This window comes from Morone saxatilis, unplaced genomic scaffold (assembly GCF_004916995.1).
Source record: "Morone saxatilis isolate NCDOM2014 unplaced genomic scaffold, NCSU_SB_2.0 Contig16, whole genome shotgun sequence".
In the NCBI taxonomy this organism is placed as follows: Eukaryota; Metazoa; Chordata; class Actinopteri; family Moronidae; genus Morone; species Morone saxatilis.
The window spans coordinates 20,869,614-20,890,974 of record NW_023339718.1 but is presented as its reverse complement, the minus strand read 5'-3'; the positions used below and the strand labels follow the sequence as shown (position 1 = coordinate 20,890,974).

Genomic DNA, 21,361 nt, shown 5'->3' with positions numbered 1-21,361 from the left:
TGAAGTGAAGTGAAGTGAAGTGAAGGTGTGTTGAAGAGGTGAAGCACTGACCTCAGACCCGATCATATAAAAGTCTCCATCTTCCTCGAGCTGGAATTTGACCGGTTTCTGTCCAAACGTCTTACTAAGCGCCATTCTGAAATGAAATAACAAAGATGTGTCCGACTGCGCAGGCGCCGGAGACAAGACCGTCCTGTCGCTGATAGATGACGTTCCACTAACATATGAATTCGTCATTCGCTGTCATAGATGTGTGATCGCATTAATCAATAATAAGTAATAAACCAATCAACACATCAGATCCTCTAAATGAAACTGTAATGGCTCCATTCAGCTGGCCTAACTAACATAGAAGTTATACAATCTTCTTAATATATCTAACTTAATATGAGCTGAATGTGTAATTAGTTCTGTAATATACAATCCTTTTTGCACTTCCAATCATTCATTTTTTAAATTTTCCTTGTATTTATAAGTATTTTGGAGGCATTTTATGACTTCGTTTAATAGCAGAGGAGAGTGTGAGATGGATAAGATGCAACAAAGGTGCCTGCTGCCAGGGAACTTTCCTTTTATTTTATTTTACAATCCCTTTTACAAGTATAACATCCATAATAATTACAGAATTAGATTTTTTTTATTTGAGCTCAAGTCAAGTCGTTATTTTCAGCCTAAAACTGAAAGCCAGTAATAAGCTATTGTGCAATTTACTTCAGTTATTGTGACATGCAGAGACTCTCCAGAAGTAGATTCCCAACTCAGTTCCTTAATCTTTACACAAAGAAAGCAATAATAAAGAGAAAAGAGTCTTATTACTTTTATAAACTTAATGTTTATTCATATATACATGAATATATTAATCTATAACCAAGAAAGGAGAGAATGTACAATGCAAAACAAAATCTCTATATACAAATCAATAAATAAACAAAGACATAACCAAGGACAGTTTTATATTCTACATGTGTTCTGTGTTCTTGGGAAAAGTAGGAAAAGTAAAATAAAGAAGAGACTGCAGTTAGAAAAAGTTAAAATGGAAAATGGCACCCGAGCACAGTTCAGGGGGAAAAAAACGAAACAAAAACTAAAATAAAAACACACACCACGCCAGCTGGTTTCCAGTTTTTAGTTTTTTTTTCTTTTTAAACGCAGCATTTTTGTTCAAACTCGCACAGAATCAGGTCAAATCACAAAAGGTACGTCATTGTCAACACGGCTACGACGACACACAGACCAGTCCAACACCAACCTCATCGGCACATAAAACGCTCGCCGGGCCAGGAAATTCATTTAAAGTTCCACTCTGCACAGTTTATGTTCTCAGAGAACAAAAGCACACTTAAAGTAGAGACGGAGCTGCTGCAGAAACGCTCCCTTTGCTGTGTTCAACTGGGAAAACTGGGAAAACTAGGAATCACTGGAACAGGGGACAGACATTGTTTTTCAATTACAGGCCCGATAATATTAAAGTTTTTGTTCCAACCAAAACACTACAGAAAGGGAACGTACTTTGCGTTCAAAGTATGTTTGACTAGCTATTTTCGGAAAATACTGAGCCTATTTTTAAAAAAAGATCTATTTGTTTTTAAAAGATTTACAGTACGTCTTCAGTAGGAGACGTATTGACAGACATTCAAGGATTTGTGACATCAAGTAGGAGGTATCAAAACACCTTTTTACAAACATTACGGTGCACTGAAGGTCCTGTTGCAAACTGTAGGTAGTTGCTCTGAAAGAATGGAGGAACTCTAACATACCACTGAAAGCAAATGTCTCAATACTTTTAACAGAAGAAAAAAAGGCCCTGCACTGCATTGATATTTGTTTGTAACACTGCTCTGTTTGGTTTTCAAGTGGTTTTCATCCCTGAAATCAAAATTAAGCAAACATATCTTACACACACATGCAGTATCCAAAACTTACGAAACCACTGACCACTTCTACTCACTTAATTAATGACACTTTTGTCCAAAAACAGTTAATAAAGTGAGTGAGTCTTTGTTTTTTTCATATAACTCAACCAGAAGTTGGCTGCTTCATTCTTCAGTGAAAGCACATCAGATATAGTTTGGTTGGAATAAAAACCTGATTTATGGTTAAAAAAACGTCTGGTTTTGATGGCAAAAGACAGTCCAGTTTTGAACATTTGCAAATTTGGCAGCTGTTTGATCTTAAAAGACATTAAAACATGAATAGGAGGATAAACTCATGAAAGCGGGATTTCTACAACAGCTTCATCTGCAGCTCCTGACAAACATCTTTGCTTCAAGTTTCTTGGACGACAGTCTAATTCTCCACAGGGAAATGGGTCCAGACATCATAGTGTTCTCACCCTTTTTTTTTGTTTTCCAGAAAAATGCAACAACAGTAAACATACAAACTTGATTTTTTTCACTGTGAAAGGCAGAGGACTCATCTGTTACAAACAACCTTTTTCTCTTTCCTTGTATTTTTGGCACATGTAGGGTCAAGCCTGTGGCGTTACGGATGTTCACTATGACACCATTAACGGGGAACGAGACGCTTTTTTTTAAAAGTTCACAGTGCTCAACATGACGCGCCGATCAACAGGCAGAGAGGGCAGAGTGAAAGGGTCAAAGGTCACAGTGTTCAACAGCGAAGGATTTCACGCCACAGTGGCACGAACAACATCCACGACAGCCAGACGACGTGCCTCCTGCCGCTCGTCATCATATTGCCTCCGCGGGGTTTTTTTCTTTTTTTTTGAGCGATTCATTCATTTGATCGTTTAGAGAATTATGAACTTCATGCAGGTGAAAATAACAAAAAAGGCAATACATGGTCGCAGTGCAATCCAAGCGAATCTAGTGTTTTGTTACGGTGATATGAGCAACTCAGGAAAAATCCAACCTTAAATTTCATAAAGTGTTTTTCTTTCCCTTAATCAACAATTTACTACATTTTCCCAGAAGGCTATGAAACAGGACTCGGAGAGTTTTTTTTTTTTGCCTTTCTAAAACCAAAAACACAAAAGCAATAGTGTAGGAAATGCAATAAGCTGCTAACGTTAGCATGTCCGCCTGGCTAGCTTAAAACCTACAGTGGTAACTGAGTGTTACTTTCAGGGCCAAGGAGCACATCATTAATAAACATTAGTTTGTGGGTTAGGTCAAATAAAGGTCCTGGATGCTATCAGAGTTTAGGCTAATGTTAGCAGCTCTGTCCTGCTTCTTAATGGAGCTGGAAATACTTATTCCAGCAACCCCAGCCAATGTTACCCGAGTTAGTGTGACATTTGTCAGACATATCGTGTCTCTTTAGAGCAAAAAGACAAAAAAAAATACCACTGTAGTCATTCTAGTGAACTGCAAATGTAAATTAGAATGGAGTGCAAACGGAGAGAAGCTGCAAAAAGAAGCCCTTTAAAAATATTTCAACAATGTGACATCACTTTTTATCCATGGGAATAAAAGAAATATGGATCCCCAAAAACGACTGCTTTTTTAAGTGATAAGGTGTTTTAGGTTGGATTTTTCCTCTAAAGAAACTGATTATGGACAGCACAGAGACGTTCCCTCATGTGCAGTTTATAAGGATCACCATAGTCCATCTGGGCTCCTACGCACAGCCGCATTCAAAACTATTCCAGACTCCACATTTTACAGCATGATTTAAGGAGCTTTTCTGTATTTTGACTAGTTTTCCAGGTCTGGAAATAATTAAAACCCATCCATTCCACACTTTCTGTAAGAGAGCCCAGCAAGGAAAGACTCTGCTGTCATCACCGGCACGTAAAACCACAGCCGACACCGCAAGAAAACGTCCTGCAGGATAAATCAGCAGGACTCGTCGGGTGCGTCTGCAACACACAAGCCTGTCATGGCACATTTGGAAAGTGGTTAATAATAAGATATGAAGGATGATCCACCATGTTGGAAGAAACCACACTCTTCCCATGAAATGGTATGGTCCAGGGTTAAAGCAAAATATCAGTTTGCTGTTAACGGAAACTTGGAAAATAGTTCTTTTGCCAGAAAGAAACCTGGGAATCTGATGCAATATCTGGTGTTTATTGATTATTTTATGTAGTTTATTATTATTATTTATTCTTTCATAAATACCTTTTGTATCCCAGAGTTTTTTCTCCTGCAGTATTTTGGGAACACAAGATGGTACATCCCACCCCAAAGGATATTGTCCTAATATAAAATAACACATTTGAATACATAACATTAAATTGGTGCAGTAAGCCAGCCTTCACTAAAGAGCTGCTGACATTAAAATAATTTCCCTCCTTTTTTTATCATTCTTAACTTTTTGTTTGTATGTTTATATTAAATACAATTTTCTGAAAACAGCAAACATGACATTAAAATGCCTCACTCAGCAGGTAAGAAGAGATGTTTCTGTTTCTGTCTTCCAACAAGGGGAGTGGTGGTCAGGAAGAAGAGAAAGTGCAGCTCGTAAGACCTCTTCAGAAGGATAATTAGCAGCACCATATCAGATTAGAGAGATGCAAAACAATGTACAAAGCAAAATGAAAAAAGCGTTGATATCGTGACGAGTCTATTAACAAAATCTCATGGTCCGTTTCAAAAGAATATACTGCACTGTTGGTATTAATTGATATATACACTCAGTTTTTTTTTGTTTTCAGCTCTCTTGTTCTTCTCTCAGTCTTCTTCTGTCAGAATCAAGTGCGGTCAAAGGACTGCCACATCCTTCACGGTGTAGTGGTTACAATTCATTAATTTAAAAAAGAAAAAAGAATGAATGGCTGTGCCCACTGGATTTTGACAACATGTCTCCGTTTCAGACTGCTTGACCTTTTTGCTTTTTTTTTGTAACATGGCAGCATTCAGAAGCTAAAAGAGTTCAGGTCCCTTCACGTCAGCGTTGCTGGTGTTAAAATGCTGAAATGAGTCCCAGCGTCCGAGAGCGGAGAGCGAAACGTTCAGTGCTGCAGTCCCAGAAACACTGACGACATCAGGAACCCCGGGGCGAGACGGTAAAGGCGGCGGTACAGTCACAACAAAAGTTCCCTGAAAAAATAGAAACACATTCGAACACCCAGCTGTTACACATGTCTGTGTTTACTCGCTGTGGCGTCGTATTGTTCGTTTATGTACACTCCATGCCAGGAGGGGGCGTGCATGAAGTCCGAAGAGTAAAATACAGGGATGCGGGGGGGGACCGCAATCCGGGGGGGGGGGGGAATCTGGGGTTTTAAAAAATAGTTTTATCGAAGGTGCGAATATCCTCTCGTGAACCAGAGGCTTGAACAAAAATGTTTAAGAGCTGACCGAGTGATGTTAGGATGTAAACAATTGTAAACAAAAAGTAATGAACCGGGAAACAAGATGGATCTGATTTCCCACAAGCCGACACAACCAGTCATGTGAAGTAAATTTCGCCGCCTGACACCAACGCAGCTGTTTGTTTTTCCCCACGAACGGGTCCTTCGGTTGTCACTTACGGAAACAACCTCTAAGAATTTCCTGCGACAAACTCAGCCTTTTAACGTCCTCGGAGGGTCCTGATGACACAGCTTTTACTAAGTGCTAAGGTGCTCCTCTGCTTTCTGTTAATCCACAGAAAGGTTACTTGGTCATTTATATCATCTCCTCTGGCATCTCAGTCTTTGTCCAAACCAAAACTCAGATACTTCAGGTTAGTTTGCCTCAAAGAGAGACCTGAACAGAAATGTTTCTTCTGAGAAGTGGAGACCAGAGAGGGTTAAGGGGGTGGAGGGGAGGCAGGAAGTGGCACGTTTCTCCTTAGAAAATCCCTTTAGCGATTTTCAGTCCCTTCTGTTTCATGCGAGGCAGCGTCGAACTGGCCACGTTCTTGGCCCGCACCGGCCGGGCCAAGCCGCGCTTCTTCAGGACAAAGTCGTAGTTGGCAGTGGAGTTCATGGCATAGAAAACGTTGGCGTTGTCCGGGATCCGAAGCTCTACAGAACCAGATGAGAGACAAAGAAACATGTAGTCAGTCAAAACAAATCTGGTACAAATGTTTTGTGTTGAGGAGAAATGAAATGAAAATGAATCAGAAATTATGAACATAAGGATTTATTCTTCCTCAAACAAATACTGGATATCTGTTCTGATTCAGACAATCCCAAAAGGGTATTTTGTTTAATCCTCAGAACAAGGTATTAAAAAGATTACAAGATATTGATTTGTGCACACAAGATAAAAACAAATCTCCCAGCGCCCAGTAGACATTGTATCACTGTTATCCACCAAAAAACTGAAAACATTTTTACAAAATAACAGAAAAGCACTTTTCTTTTCTTTGTCGAGGAGGGAGCAGTTACACTGCAATCTTTATTTATTTTCATTTTTGGCGGTGGTTGTTCCAATAGAAATTCTTTATGAGGTTAAATTTATTAGATGAAAATATCTGGTGAAATGAAATGATGAAAAGATTCATCCCTCCCAAAAAACACCCTAGAAAACCTGTTCTTTGTAAAACTATTTTTTAGGACAGTTTTTAGGACAATGAAAAAAAGGAGAGTGAAAAACACAAAGTATGTAATTACAGATAAGATTCAGCCACTGTTGAGTGTTTTTAGTTTTTACCTTTGTCCTCAGAGATTTTCTGCATCAGCTCATAGTCCTCCGTCTTCTCCCGCTCCAAGTTGTGTTTGATCATGGCCTTCCTGATGACGGCTGGAGTCTTGTCTTGACTCGTCACCTGAATCAAGGGACAAATAATCATTTCTCATATATTCCTTTGCTGCTGTTTTATATTGTGAAAAACTCAACTACGAAGAGAGAGGCATGTCATTTTAAGTCGTGTTGCAGCAGACCACACATACAGGTTTAAAGCTTTTGAAACTAGGACTTTAGCAAATGAGAAGCTGTTTGGTTTGTTACAGTGTATTTTGGGTGTTTTCATTCTAATTATCTACTAATATAGTAGTTTTATAAATTCTTCATACAATTTTACAACCTATTATGTAAAAACTGTGAATGTTATTATATTTGGATATGAAACCTTGTTTTTACTAAGCACTTATTATCCTACTATTTGTTAATGAGCACTAATGTAGCTGACAACAAGGACTTTGTGACGTTTTATGCTCATTGCTTCAAAAAAGGGAAATGAACTCACCAGGATGCTCTTGTACATGTTTCCGTTCTCCACGTCCAGGCTGACCCTGATGATGCAGCAGTCGTCGACCTGCTGGTTGTACAGCGGCAGCGACAGAGTCGAGTAGTTCGACACCGCCGACACCGAGCGTTTGTGTGAGCGGGAGGCAGACAGCGGGGTGGAGCAGGAGACGGAGGAGGAGGAGGCGCTGCTGGAGCCGGACGCCGAGCCAGAGCTGGAGCCCGTGCCGGAGGTGTCCAGAGACGACAGAGACGTACACTCCCAGAACTGAACAGAATTACAGGAGAGCAGAGGGGGTGGTGAGGATAAAACACTACAAGACAGGAGGCTGAAATTTATATTAGGTGATGTGGGCCTTTTACCATTTATTTATAAGGTCTAATGAAGAGATGTGACTGCATTATGGGAAATGTAAGATCAGTGTTTCTCAAGCTTGACCCTAAGAGGGACTAACACTCTACTGGTTAATTTAAGTTATTTATTATTTTAAGTTTTATGGAAGTAAAAGACTGAACTGCTGGGGTACTTCTTAAAGAGATCAATCATTTAGGCTGTAAAATGTAATAAATCCCCAAAGTGACGTGACAAACTCAAAGACATTTACAATGTTATAAAACAGATAGAAATCATCATATTTGAGTATTTTTTATCATTTTTCATCAAAATCATGTCCATTAATTTTCTGTAGGGTAACTGATTGTTTAAGTGACTGACAGACATTTCACTTACGTTAACATGCAAAAATAAAAGTCAAACTTGTTACCGTTGACGTTGTATCTGCTGTTGGAGCTTCTCTCCCCAAAGCAGAGACGGTAAGTTTCACTGAAGGAGTCGACGTCTAACAGAGAGAGAGTGAAGAAAACAGCACCCATAACCAAACAGCCACACAGGTGAACATGCAACTCTCGCATATAATTGGCTGCTAGGAGGTGATGTCACCAGCCATTTAAGCCAAAAATAGAGCAACCAAGCTTTCTGATATCTAATATGAAATATCCCTGTACTGTTTTACTATCCCGTCTGTCTTCCTTACCTTTCTCTCATGTCCCTCCGGAGAATCGGACAGGAAGCTGGCGTTTACGTCCTCCAGGTCTGAACCACTGGAGCTGACAGAGGTGACGCTGAGGGCGTCACCGCTGTCCCCCCCGCCTCCTTGGTACGGTCTGTAGTGCGAGTGGTCGAAGGACTTGGAATGAGAGCCTGGGGCGCTGCTGCAGCCAGCCTCCGTCAACTGCCGGCTGGACAGACAAGAAGTACAGAGGAAGAGTTTTAAACAGTCATTATACTAAAGAAAGAACAACCCCGAGTCTCTCTCTTAACAGCACTTTCTGCTCCTCAGTTTTGATCAACATGGTCACTTACTCGCTCCAGCGTTTCATGATTCCTCCGTTCTTCTTAGCTCGGAGCGTGTTGCTGGCTGACTCTGACAGTGGCTCGATCTCACAGGACAGATTGTAGCTGCAGGGACAGGAAGTCGGGATGATCACAATGTTACATTTGAACTCGTCTCAAGGAAACAGGACGACCTAGTTATTCACAGCCATCCTGCCAATTCTGTTTCCAGATATTCTTCACCGATATGTCAGTAAACAGAGGACAATCCTGAATGCTGGACAGTTACTTCATTCTGTGATTAACTAGTGATGCAGCTTTCTCTGGACGGAGGCAAACTGAATCTGCTCTTCATTATTTGGAATTTTATGTGGGCAAATGCAAAACCAGAGTCACTTTTTTCTTTCTTCAGCAGGCTTCTGTAAAAAGTAAAAATCTACTTCCCAAAAGCTGGGAACAGCATCAAGATTATTGAAACCTACAAGGACACCCTACACATACTGGAATCACCATTTACACTAGCAAAAACATATGTTTTAGTTTATACAGTCAAAGAGGAGCACATATGGAATAACTGAGGAAAACATACTCAGTGGATGTGTTCTTGTATCAAAACAGAAATACATTAAAAACACTTGCTAATTTGTGCTGCAAATCAAAAAACACTAGATCTGGAAAAGATGGTCGATTCAGACACAATGAAGAGAGTGAACTTTAAAGTGAGGTCAACTGTTGAAAACAACTAGCAGTGAATGGATGAGACTGCAAACAATTGGGATCCTTCAACAGCACACACAGTAAGATTGTATCTGGTCCTCATTTGATTTGGTGCTCGCCTGAGGGGACACACATTGTTGAGACAGAAGGACTAACCTCTCTGCCTCGCTGAGTTTCTCCACGCCTGCGAACCACTCTCTGAAGTGGCTGTCCTGAGTGAAACTGTAGTTGTTGGAGGCCAACTGGAGCAGTTTGATCTGAGCAATCACCTCAAACTCCTGAAAGCAGAGAACAGAGCAAAAGAAAAGGATTTTGAGTTGCCTGATTTGTTTTTTATCTGTTTTGATCACACCTGTAGAGATGTTTTTTTATTTGTTTTTCTGTGAAGTTAATTCAGGCAATTACAACCAAATAAAAACATTTCATTCACCTTTCTTCTCTTTTCGAAGTTGATCAGACCACCCTGAAAAAGGAGATAAAAAAACATTAGAAAGTTATGATAAAAAAAAAATAAAGATAAGGTAAAAAATAAAATGTATGACAGTAAAAACTCAGGTTTCTGACCTCAGTGTAATCCTTCATGGCAGTGTCCATCATCACCAGGTCCGTCAGAAAGGTCCCCAGGTAGGGAATTGTCCCCTGCATCACTCCCTGTTCACAGAGGGACAGAGGGCACATTAGTGGAGGAAAACATGGAAGCTGAGCGAGAAAACAACGCTTCAGAGACATTTTTAATATAGTGGTACTAAGAAACAGAGACATTGTCTTCTGGGTAGGATCATTGAAGTTAGAGTGGTACAGAAAAGCATCAGACAGAAGTCATGTTTTGCAGGTACGCCTCTTTCTACTCAGACTGGGAGGACTGCAGCACCCTCACTTGCCACTAGATGGGGCTGTTGGCACACACTTGATACTGCTCATTGCTCAGCGCTGCACACAGCCGGTGTGTGAGTACAACATAGTGAAGCAGTCAAGTTAGTTTTTAGTTTTTGTTCTCACCAGGTCTCTCTGCTGCTGGTGTCTCCTCTGAGCTCGTTTGGGGTTGATTTCCAAAGTGGCAAACTTGGAGGTTCCCTCCTGCAAAACAACAAACAGTGTGTTTATGTTACATACAATGCAAATATCCTGTGTAACAGTTTTCTACATTTCTCCTACAGGGCTTTATTACCTGCAAGCAACCCAACACATCTAAATAGGAACATCAATAAACAAGCAACAGCCTGGTTTTGTTTTTTTTCCCATTGATGTCAGCCACCAGACAACACCATTCATCTTTCTTTCTAAGAACTGTAGTGCCGTTGCAAAACAGTTTTGACTTTTCAACAATGTCTAATTTAATTGTGAAAAGTATCTCTGCACATCTCAGTGTGTGACGAGTGTGTCAGAGGGAAACACTGCACACTGTCTCACTTAAAGCTGGTTTAAACTGTATTTAGAAGACGTTTCAGACCACACAACCATTATCAGGTAGATCATATTAATATTGTAAATAAATATGCCTAATATAAAATATCTTTAAATTAAGTATAGCAACTTTTCCAGAAAAAGAAATCCCGCTCCCTTTATTCTGTTCTTAATTTGACATCATGATATCATTAGACAAACTGCAACTAACAATCAATCAAAATAATAAAACATGGCAAATACTGACAGAATAATTAACAGCCAGAAAACAGTATTACTTTTAACAGCAATCGTCATGAGGATACTTAAAGGGGCATTCCAGCAGTTTAAGTGCTGACACATTTAAAGGAATAGTCAAAATGTTGTTTAGTCCCTAGCAGAGTTCAACCACAATTACACTGCATTTCCCATAAATGTAATAAAACTGAGCTTCATGTGTAAAATCAATTATGAAAATATAACAATAGATCCATAAACCAAATAAACACAGTCTGGTCTGGTGGTCCTTTTGTTTATGTTGTTTTAACAAGACGAACGTGCAGCTGGCCTGGATGTTAGAGCGTTCAGCTCTCGGGGGTTACCAAGTGGGAACTTCCCTTTCATGGATGTTTTGTTGAACTCAGCCCGAAATATTTCTAAAAGCTTCATTCTGAATTCTGGCACACTTTTAACCTGCTGAAGTGTAAATTGTAAATATATTCAACCCTAAAAGTGCATGAAAGTAGATATGTAGTTAGTTTAGTTTTCAAATGTCAAATTCTGTAATTACAAAGCATGAACATGAATGTGACTATATATTCATGTTCTTTCCTTGTTGCTGAATTTCAGAGGCAAAAAGTGGGAGAAAATCCACCGCTTGGTGTTCTCAGTCAGATTCCTCAGAGTGATGTAAGGCCCAGAGGCCTTGTGCTGCCTGTGTAACTTGAGCTGATGGAGTAAAGTGAACGTAGCCTGGACTGAGCAGATAGAGCAAGACAGAGGCAACGCCCTGAGGTGATCTCTTACACAGGCATTAGATCACAGTTATCTACCTCTGCCAAAGGTTTCCTCCCCTTGACGTCAGCTGGGTTTCCCTCAGAGGAAGCCCAGGGTGTTCACTCACCGTTACATCAGCAAACTACTCAGGTTTATAAATAGGTGAGAATGAATTCACCATCTCCTGTCTTCATTCTGACACATTGATTGTTTGAGTTTTTCCATTTATCAGATTAAAGTATTATCTATGTACAATAAACCTCAGTTAGTTTCATTTGAAGGCAGCAATTTTTTACCTCATTAGAATTTTTTTTTTTAGGATGTCTGTATCTATTCTGTACTTTCCAACAAATCCACTGAAAAAAACAAAACCAACAATGAATATATCTACTAACAACAAGCATTGTGTGTGTATCCAAAGCTTGATATATCTATTATTACTATTATTATTATTATTATTATTATTATTATTATTATTATTATATATTCCTCTGTGCCATTGTTGTCCACAAACTATTAAAAAGACATCAATGAGCAACACTGTTCATTACAATAAACACACACACACACACACACACACACACACACACTACACTATAGTAGTTATTTTGACTCAATCACACATGCACTGTCCTGCTGTCCCAAATGCTCACCAGAGCCCCATTTACGGATTAATCCACCACTGAAAATAGTTCCCTGAAAGTGCACATTTTCTTCCTGTTTGTTAAATCTACAGTGACAAACTGCTTTAGGAAATCACCAAACCTTTTTTGAAAATGAAACGAAAGTGGTGACCTGTTTTAAAAGATGCACGTTTTCAATAGCTTCCAATGGGTGTGGGGCTGAGAGCCACAGACAGGAAGTCAGAACAGTAGTGAGAGATTGACTGACACATTGTCGGTTTTGGTAAGTCTTTGCTGAGCATCAGATATTTCAGGTGGGCAATATATATATAAAATCCTCTATTATGGTACTATATCATAATATTGATATTTATCGTGAAACACAGTCTTTAGATATAATAACTAAAGAGGAATTACTACTTCAAATACTATAACTCCAATTATAATTATAGTTCCCCTAAATTGGAGGATGTAGGAAGTATAATATTGCCACTGTGGGTCTTTTGTGATGTTTTATTTTGAAACTCATGACAACAGCCGTATACTGTATGAAGCAGGTACATTTGCCATCTCATTTCCTGTTCAGTCACATTTCTGTGTGTCAGCTCGCACTGCCCTTGTACCGAGTGCGTCAGTATGAGCTGCAAAACACTCAGAAGGTGTCAACGCCTCTCTGCATTAAACTCCATAAATCAGACTAATGATGACGCCTATCTTTCAGCTACAGGGAGCCCACCCAGGATATCATGAGTAATATATAGATACTGTGATCCAAGAACATGGTTCAAGGTGTTCTGCCCCGCAGGATGTTTCTGTGGATGTTCCTCTGCAGCTGCTATGAGACAGATGGGATGGGTCACCAAGCCATGCATCCTGCTGCCATCTGCTCAGCCGCCATGCACAGACGTTATATAATTGACGCAAATTGATAGATTTATTTGTCCCATTAAGGGCTGATCAGAGGGAAACACTTTTTACTGTTTTTTCTGTCTATGTCTATGCTGTTATTTCTTTTTCTGAAGCTTTTTCTGATTGACGTTATCACGGTATGTGTAATTTTATACAATAGCAATGTACAGTATATTGTGACACTGTACACTACATTTTCTGGAAATTCAAACTGTTAATAGATAAAAACATATGGGAATTAGCACTGGGCGATACTGACACTCAAATATTAGACCTTCAACTGATCCCAGAACTCAAGGTAAAGTCTAAAACCAGGAGAAGTGGACAAAGTGGCTACAACATGTTAAAATTTAAAGTCACTATTGAGAGTACGTGTGTGCTGCTCGTTTGGGAGGTGACCATTAGTGTGTGCGCTGTTAAGAAGCTGTGAACTTACCTTCACCAGCAGCTCTCGGCTGAGGGAGTAGTTGTTGTCATCTGAGAAGATCTCGGATAGCTCGCGGAAGGTGCGGAAACTCTCCCTGTGAACAGACGCAGAAGTCAGCACAGGAAAAACAAACAAATTAAGACCCCCAACGGCCCCTCTGCCATTAACAATATGAAATCTATGCATTTACAGTATGTAACAATATGTATGGAGCAGCCAAGACTGGAAACCTACCGTGACACTTCCTCCCAGGTCCTCTTCAGGCGGTGGATAGCATTACATTGAAGGGCGGAGAGGATGGCTCGCAACGAAGAGAAGTTCTTCAGTATCCGACACTCCTGAACGCAACAAGAAGAATTATCCAGTCAGAAACACACACAACAAACTGTGCCAGGACTTCAAATATTCCATATTCCTTACGGTCTCATGAGCTACCAGGAGACCTTCAAATGTCTAAAATATCTGTCTCATCTGTTTTTAAATACAAATAAACTAAGTAAACCAGATTGTGGTTGCTCACCCGAGCCACGTCTATCCACCTCTCCAGTAGCCTGGCTCTCTGGTTGGGCTTCAGCGTCGGATTGCTCAGGCAGGTAGTGATGACGCAGTTGGTGACAGAGTTAAACTGGGCCACAGTGGCTCTGATTGTGGGAGCCAGGTGCTCCTTCCCCTTCTTATCTCGCTGAGACCAGATCCCCCCCAGACAGTGGTAGGGCACCACCTTCTTAAACAGATCCTGGACAGAGAGAGAAACAAGAGACATGTCAAACATTTATAGAACAGCATGAATACAGCATTTAAATACTTTATCTTAACCACCAAACCAGGAAATTTGCATGTGTTAAGTAAGTGAGACTATGATTATGTGGTTTAAAGGGTAATTTCACACAGGAAGTTTACTAGTAATTAGGATTTCAGATGAAATTATTAAATCAAGACATAATTTCTTCTGGGTCTGGAAGGGAAGGAGTCAAAAGGGCCTCACAAAAAGATGCATTATGGGCATTATGGGATTCCCCAGCTTTAATAGTAAATCAATGGTAACCCTAACCCATTAAAAATATAGTTTAAAAGGCTGTTTGGCATCTAAAAATCATCATCAAATCATAATCATGGAAGACCAAAGCTTCTTTAAATTAACTAAAAGATAGTTTTTAAAACAGTCCCTGCTGCAACTGCATCGTAAACCAAATATAAATATATAGACTGTTGATCGGAAATAAAAAAGGACATTTGAAAATATCACCTTTAGGAAATGATGAAATGTCTTTTTTTCTGACATTTTATAGACTAAATGATTATTTAAAAATTATAATTGGCAGATTAATTGATAATAAAAATAATCAGTAGTTGCAGAAACTAAACACCGGACCTACTTTGACATGAAGGCCAAACTGTCTGGGAAAGTCTAGAGATGAGTGCCTGTGGAACTGAGTGGGGATTGAAAGAGACTACATCTGTTGGTATGGGAAAGGGAAACATGCTCACCGCGTCCATGAGGGTGAACTGCTCTGCCACCATGATGGGGTCAAACGACAGGAAACTAAAAGCAGGAAGCTCGTCCTCAAAGCCACTCTCTTCCTGCGTAGCAAAAGGGCAGCCGATGTGCTCCACTGAAATGATAAAAAAAAAAACTTTTTCACAACACTGCCTCAACCTGAGCTCAACCTAAACACAGTTCCTGCTCTTCCCATTGTGTCTTCGACCTTGGCCCGCCCGCCCCCCCCCTCCCTAGGATTTTCACTCAGTGCTCAATCTCATGTGTGCTGATAGCGACTGTCAACTAGTCCTTATCACTTGCACAACCAAACTGTTCTTTGCAACAACAAGTATTACAACATGTGAACTGACATTGTGTCTGCAGCTGTGCGGCTGTCTATGTGTTGTTGTACATGAGGACAAATTGTTTGCACTGCTAAAAAAAAAAAAAAAGTTTGAAGTCAAATTCTCAACATGAAAACAAATGAGCATTTCTCTTAGGTACATCTTGACTAGTTTCAACTGGGACCCCTCTATTCTGAGGTCCCCGTCCTGTTGTCCCTCTCCTGTCCTGCCTTCATACCATCAGGATCAGGCTCACACTGCTGTCGACGATGGAAGTGGGCCAGCAGGTTGCGGGCGCGGCGCTCCAGGTCGGAGCCTGGGAAGTGGCGGTGAAGGTAGGACAGGAGCTGGTGCAGACAGTCGTAGTTCGGAGGGCTCCAGAAGTCCTCAGAGTACTGGTCCAACCACGCGCCCAGGATGGATGAAACAGTGCTGCAACACAGAAAGGAAAAGATGTTGTGATATAAATTGTAAAATAACCATGAAGTATAAATTTGAGGTACAAATTGAAGGTGATTTCTGCCGAAATATAAATGCTAAATAAATTCTTTGAGTGAGGAAAGCAAACCTTATCAAAGAAAGTGTAGTGACAGCACCTACCTAGTTATGCTAACATGGATGACAGGGTATCTGGTCATTCATGGGTGTCACTGAGGCATTTTAACAAACTATTTAAGAGAATAAAGAAAAGTTGAACTGACTAAGCCCTGTGGGGTCAACAAGAGATGCCAGCAATGCTGATGATCCATTTTAGTAAAACTGAAGCTACAAAGGTCAGTAAAAGCTTAAGTGTTTTTCTTGTGATTTATTACATTTCATCAGTTCGTGAACTGTGTTTTATCAACCCCCACCCGCCCAGTCTGACAGGTGTCTAGCAAAGAAAAATAACCCACTAAAACTTCAAACTGTTGATATCCCTTTAACCCGGGGAGGAGTGGGATGAGGCTCAGTGCTGTGAATGTACTCGGTGATTAATGTTGGCAGCTCGACACTGAAGGTTGCAGCAGACTCACTTTCTCAGCTCTGTGCAGTCGTCCTGGGAGACTCTGTGTGCTGTGGCTGCAGGGACATTTTGGAGCTTGGCATACCTAAAAAAGAAACACAAGTTCAGTCTTGTTCAGCCAAGGTAATAAAAAAAAAACACTTAATTTTAACATGTCATACAATGAACCTGAAATAAAGAGGACCCTGTGTGCACAGTGTCTAAAAACACACCTATTGTAATTTTCTTGTTTTTTTGCATTCAGAAAAAGTTTGTTTTCTAACTTTAGCCCCTGTAACCCCAATTTTTTTTTTTTTCCCAAAGTATATTTCCATGTAACATATTTAACACAACATATAAATGAAACCAAAGCTTATATACAGCAAGGAATTAAATAATAAAGCAGAACACTGAAGAATTTTTTTTACATTTGTGCCATTTGAAATGAAATATATCTCCTCAAATCCAAACAATATCAGACAGCTCTAAAGTGTGATTATATTTATAGGAAATGACATAAAAATGCAATAAAAATACAAATGTCAAATTTTCTGTTCATTTTCAGAGGGCTTTTTTGATTTCTTCCTCCTTTAATCATCTTGAGACCCCTAAGATTTCTCCCCCCGGCTCGTGTACAGACAGGTGTGTCATCTACCATCACCGTACCTGTGGAGCAGGAGATCCAGCACCTGCTTGGTGGTGGCGAAGGAGCGGTAGGTGCAGAGGAAGATGGTGACGTAGGTGGAGTCTTTACCCCTGAACGCCGACACCATGTACTCCACCAGCCTCTCCAGCGTGCCGGCCTTGATGGTCCGCACCTTGCAGGTCTCGTAGAGGCTCAGGGCAGAGTCCGTCTCCACGCCCAGCCATCGTTGCCCCTTACTGGCCGACTGATGAAGCTGCACCTTCCTCAGCGTGATGGTGAAGATGGCGTCCTCCTCTGCCTCCTCGCCGATCTCCTGCGTCGAGCTCTACGACACAGGAGAAGGAAAATAAGACATTTTAGTTCAACTAACAACCTCAGTTTTAGACTTTTATTTGACACCAAGTACTTAGTTATAGTAGCGGTTATATGCTTAAATTTTGTGCTAAGAGTCATGGTTGACTTTCATGCTGGAACAAGCTCTTCAAATATCTGCTTTGAGCAGATTAGAAGGAGAAGACAGAGAAAACATGCCATCGTTACCATGCGGAACATCGGGTTAAAAATGTCTGACATCTCATTTCGGGATGAAACCCTTTAATTATGACCATCTGTGAGACCCGGCTCTCTTCTTTTTTGGTCCGTCTCTCTGTGAGTCATACTTTGTGAATCATGTGCGTGGCCGTGCACAAACAAACAATAGCTTGTTACTAAACAGAGCTTACTGGATAACTGGCACTACAATACAACTGCAGCCTGTATATACCCAACAGGGAATTAACACAAGCCGCTTGTTGCATGAATGAGAGCTCTGTAGGCTGTTGCATGTCACCGTCACAGCATTTTGTTGTTGTTTTCTCCTGAACTTGAAAAACAAAAACGCAACAAGCCACAAAAGAACACCGGGATGTTGACAGATAGTTTCATTCATCATCACGGCTGTCAACAACAGCCACACATCTAACCCACATTAGTACTTCTGAATGTTACCCAACAGAGACTAATCAATGGATTACAAAACTAAACTCCACGTTAATGCCAGCTGGTTAGCCAAATAAGCTGAGTAACTTCTGACATCTTACGAGTAAAACCAGATCTTTCCTGATCAGAAGACTGAGCTCCAACAATTAGTTAACTGATTAGCTGCACACATTGTATTAGTGCAACCTCTCCAAAGTGACAGTGTGCTGCTTTTCTCTGTTTTCTATCATTGTAACTCATTGTAAACGGAATATTTTTGAATTTTTAACTAGACATGTGAAAACCTTAGCTTGGACTTCCTGACATTTCATAGATTAAACCATTAACACAAAAGACAACTGCAATGAAAAATGAGACAACGGCCACATCAGTATAAGCACGCAGGGTTGTTTATGGATATTAACAGTGTTTTATTGTTTGTGAAACAACATTTTTAGGTCTATAAAGTGACTGGGAAATAAAGAATAAATAACAGGTGAAAATAACATTGTTAGCTCCAGCCCTAATTTCATTATCCTTCGAGTAGGAATGAGTATCAGAAAAATGTCTATATTTTGAAATAGAGTAGTTCTGTATTTCTAAAATCTGCACAAAACCCTGAATAACACTGAAAACAGGCAGCATTAGTGGTCTGTGAACACCAGACCGAAACCAGTGCCAGTATCGACTGGGAAGAGGTCAAAGACATCGATAGTGCAATATTGATTTTAAAGGCCTGAGTCGGTACCATACAGTGTTTTCAGTACTATTTTCGGTAGTATTATAATGAAGGTATGAACATATACCAAAAGGTTTGAATATGTTAATAATTCTGAGACTAATTTGTGATTGCTGACTATATAAAATAAAACAGACTTCACTTTTTCCACATTTTTAAAAACTGAATGTGTCATCTTTTCATTCGAATTTAGAGAGGGGAAACAGTAGTACTGAAGCTAAGGTTTAATCATTCAAAAATATTCCAACTGTGTATTTCTTACATTTCCAAAATAGAGAACTTCTGAGCTAAGTTAATACTTTAAAACCTAATACTAATAGCTATAAGCCTAATAGTTAATACTCTAAAGGACTTAAGCCGCCTGCTATCACTTAAGAATTACAAAATCCCATTTCAGTTTTGTGCAAACATTTGTACAACTCAGTAGCACAACTAAATGTGACAGTTTATCACACAACAGCATGAGCCTCCATCAGCAGTCACTGCTGAAAGATAAACCTTGACAGTCTGAGCACTGAGGCTGTTGAACACATCTAACCTAAATAGCAGAGCTACAGTGGCATGAATCATTAAAGCCGAGGCCTCGATGGAGGAATGGTATGTAATCTGGCATGCCACAATCATCCGTCACGGACGGCCCCTTGTAGTGCATCCTGGGAGCATTAGTCATCAGAGTCCATTTCCAAGGCTCAGTGTGACTCCCTGCTTCACAGCCTGCTTTTTTTGGTCAAGATCTGTTTGGTTACATCTCAGTCAACACTAAGTCCCTCTGTTGTGTCGTTGTTACCATGGAGACAAGCTCAAATGAGGATGGCTGTGAATCTGGAAACCAGTGTAATGAGTGATACAGTACCTTCAAGCACTTCATCTGTTCTTACATTTCAGTTTCATGTTCTGGACATGATTAAAGATGTGGATTTAAAACGGAGTACTGAGACAAAGAATGTCACAAGGTTTATTATCTATCAGTAAGCACAGCAAGAACACTTGCTGGACAACGTCAACAAAATGACAACAACATCAACAACATAACACCAAGTAACAGAAAAACACACACTCAGGGCATGTTAAAAGATTAGTGTCAGTCCTCCAACAAGAGAATAAGATCATCATCTAATAATAATAATGAGCAGAAGAAGGCTGGTGCTGTTCTACATACTTGAAAAGCAAGAAAACTTAGAAAAGCTTAAAAGCTTTCCCACTATGATCAGAACAATGAAGACTCAAGCTTACACAGAACCTTGAACTTCAGTAACCCCAACATAGACCCTTAACCGAGTGTGTTACAGAGGGAGGGTGAATGGTGAGAGAGGAGACAAACCCCTGGACTGTTGTAAATCCTGTACAGTATAATGGCCGAGGCACAGCTGCAGCTGAGGGCCCTGACAGCAGGAGAGGTGCTTATCAGCCAAACCACAGAGGCCGCGCTGCTATCACTTCAAGCTCTGAAAAATGCAGCACTCAAGGGCAGCGCCTCGTTCCATCCACCGAGTCAGTTCCCACCATAATGCTCCTATTCATCCCTGTTACAGCGAGGACGAGCGTTGCCATGATAACCAAACTCTGCCTTCTACTCGAACAAAACACAGAACGATCAATACTTTAAATAGAAGGGTTCAGTGTCACTTCAAAAGGGCTGAAACACTTCAATAGAAAGAATGGAACAGATAATAGCTGAGATTAGCGGGGGCTTTTGAAAACTAAAACATTAAAATACAGATAGTCGAGACAAGCGGAAACATGTAAAGACCAAAACTTCAAGACTAAAAGTTTGCCAAGAGACCACTTCAAATAAAAAAGGGCTTAAGCTTTAGTTGTTAGGTTGGTCTTAAATTTGAAGAACGCAATTTACACTTGCAGCCGGTGATGAGGGACTCTTCTCTCAGAGTCTTTCTAAAGGTTTGTTTGGACCACCTCTCCATTTGCATTAAATGTCTTGTGAATGAACTGTGTTCCTTGTGGGTGAATAAGATAAAACCTCTCTGGGCACTTCGCTCAGATACCTTGGGTGCTAAAAATGTGGAAAGATCTTTGCAATTCAATCAGGTTTGCAGTATTTTAGCACACAGCACAAGTGTCAGACTCCACCAGCTAAACAAGTCACACCGTCTTGAACCGGGTCCCAGTGCGACTACAATTTCTGACAGTCGATAAGAAACTCTAAGTGTAAATAAGAGGGAATTCCCACTGAAATGTGGACAGGAAGCTACCCCACTGTCTTCCTTTTTAAATATAGGTTTTGTCTCACATTCCTTCAGCCTGACTCAGTGCTTAGTCAACCGGAGCGGCACCATCATGGTTACAAACAGACTGGAAGTGGCTACTAAAGATAGGCAGCTTTCTCAGCACCCTAGTTCAACAAATAGGATACTTTGGAAATAAATACTTATACATAACGGACCAAACTATAAAAAAAAACAAAACAAAAAAACGCAGCTTAATGTTGTTGTATTTGCATTTTTAATTGCTCACAGAAGAATTCTGCTTTATTGGAATTCAGTGACTCCACCGTCATGTAATTCCTAGTTCTGTGATCTCTCGTCATTCCTGAAACTTAATTAATTCATTTGCATTAAGAGCATTTTACTCCCACTCCCATCATGATCTCCTTTTTAGAGGCCTGTCATCTGATGAGATGTAACTGTGAGACTCTGTCTTTTTTCTTCTTTTGTGCTCACATTTGTACTCATGTTTTCCTTTCCGATCAGCCATAACATTGTGAGCACTGACAGGTGAAGTGAATAAC

At 40.2% G+C, this 21,361-nt stretch overlaps 2 protein-coding genes across 4 annotated transcripts in view; both read right to left on the bottom strand.

Moving 5' to 3' along the window:
* smarcb1a (SWI/SNF related, matrix associated, actin dependent regulator of chromatin, subfamily b, member 1a) overlaps positions 1–189 on the bottom strand; it is a 7,331-nt gene extending 7,142 nt beyond the window's left edge. Inside the window, exon 1 of the mRNA XM_035658999.1 lies at positions 52–189. Coding sequence (XP_035514892.1) covers positions 52–135 — 84 coding nt within the window. The 5' untranslated portion in view covers positions 136–189. The remainder of the gene's footprint in view (positions 1–51) is intronic.
* Positions 190–5,174: 4,985 nt separating this feature from the next.
* si:ch211-251j10.3 (uncharacterized protein LOC799483 homolog) overlaps positions 5,175–21,361 on the bottom strand; it is a 38,361-nt gene continuing 22,174 nt past the window's right edge. For 2 of the 3 annotated variants that reach the window (XM_035658336.1, XM_035658334.1), the window contains exons 2-18: positions 16,940–17,244; positions 16,305–16,379; positions 15,530–15,723; positions 14,956–15,080; positions 13,988–14,203; positions 13,702–13,805; positions 13,477–13,561; positions 10,129–10,206; positions 9,694–9,780; positions 9,560–9,592; positions 9,286–9,407; positions 8,443–8,538; positions 8,114–8,318; positions 7,844–7,918; positions 7,081–7,347; positions 6,546–6,660; positions 5,175–5,914 (exon numbers count right to left, since the gene is read on the bottom strand). In XM_035658336.1, the coding sequence (XP_035514229.1) occupies positions 5,739–5,914; positions 6,546–6,660; positions 7,081–7,347; positions 7,844–7,918; positions 8,114–8,318; positions 8,443–8,538; positions 9,286–9,407; positions 9,560–9,592; positions 9,694–9,780; positions 10,129–10,206; positions 13,477–13,561; positions 13,702–13,805; positions 13,988–14,203; positions 14,956–15,080; positions 15,530–15,723; positions 16,305–16,379; positions 16,940–17,244 (2,358 nt within the window). In that variant the 3' untranslated portion in view covers positions 5,175–5,738. The remainder of the gene's footprint in view (positions 5,915–6,545; positions 6,661–7,080; positions 7,348–7,843; positions 7,919–8,113; positions 8,319–8,442; positions 8,539–9,285; positions 9,408–9,559; positions 9,593–9,693; positions 9,781–10,128; positions 10,207–13,476; positions 13,562–13,701; positions 13,806–13,987; positions 14,204–14,955; positions 15,081–15,529; positions 15,724–16,304; positions 16,380–16,939; positions 17,245–21,361) is intronic. The other variant, XM_035658335.1, reaches the window with a different exon arrangement.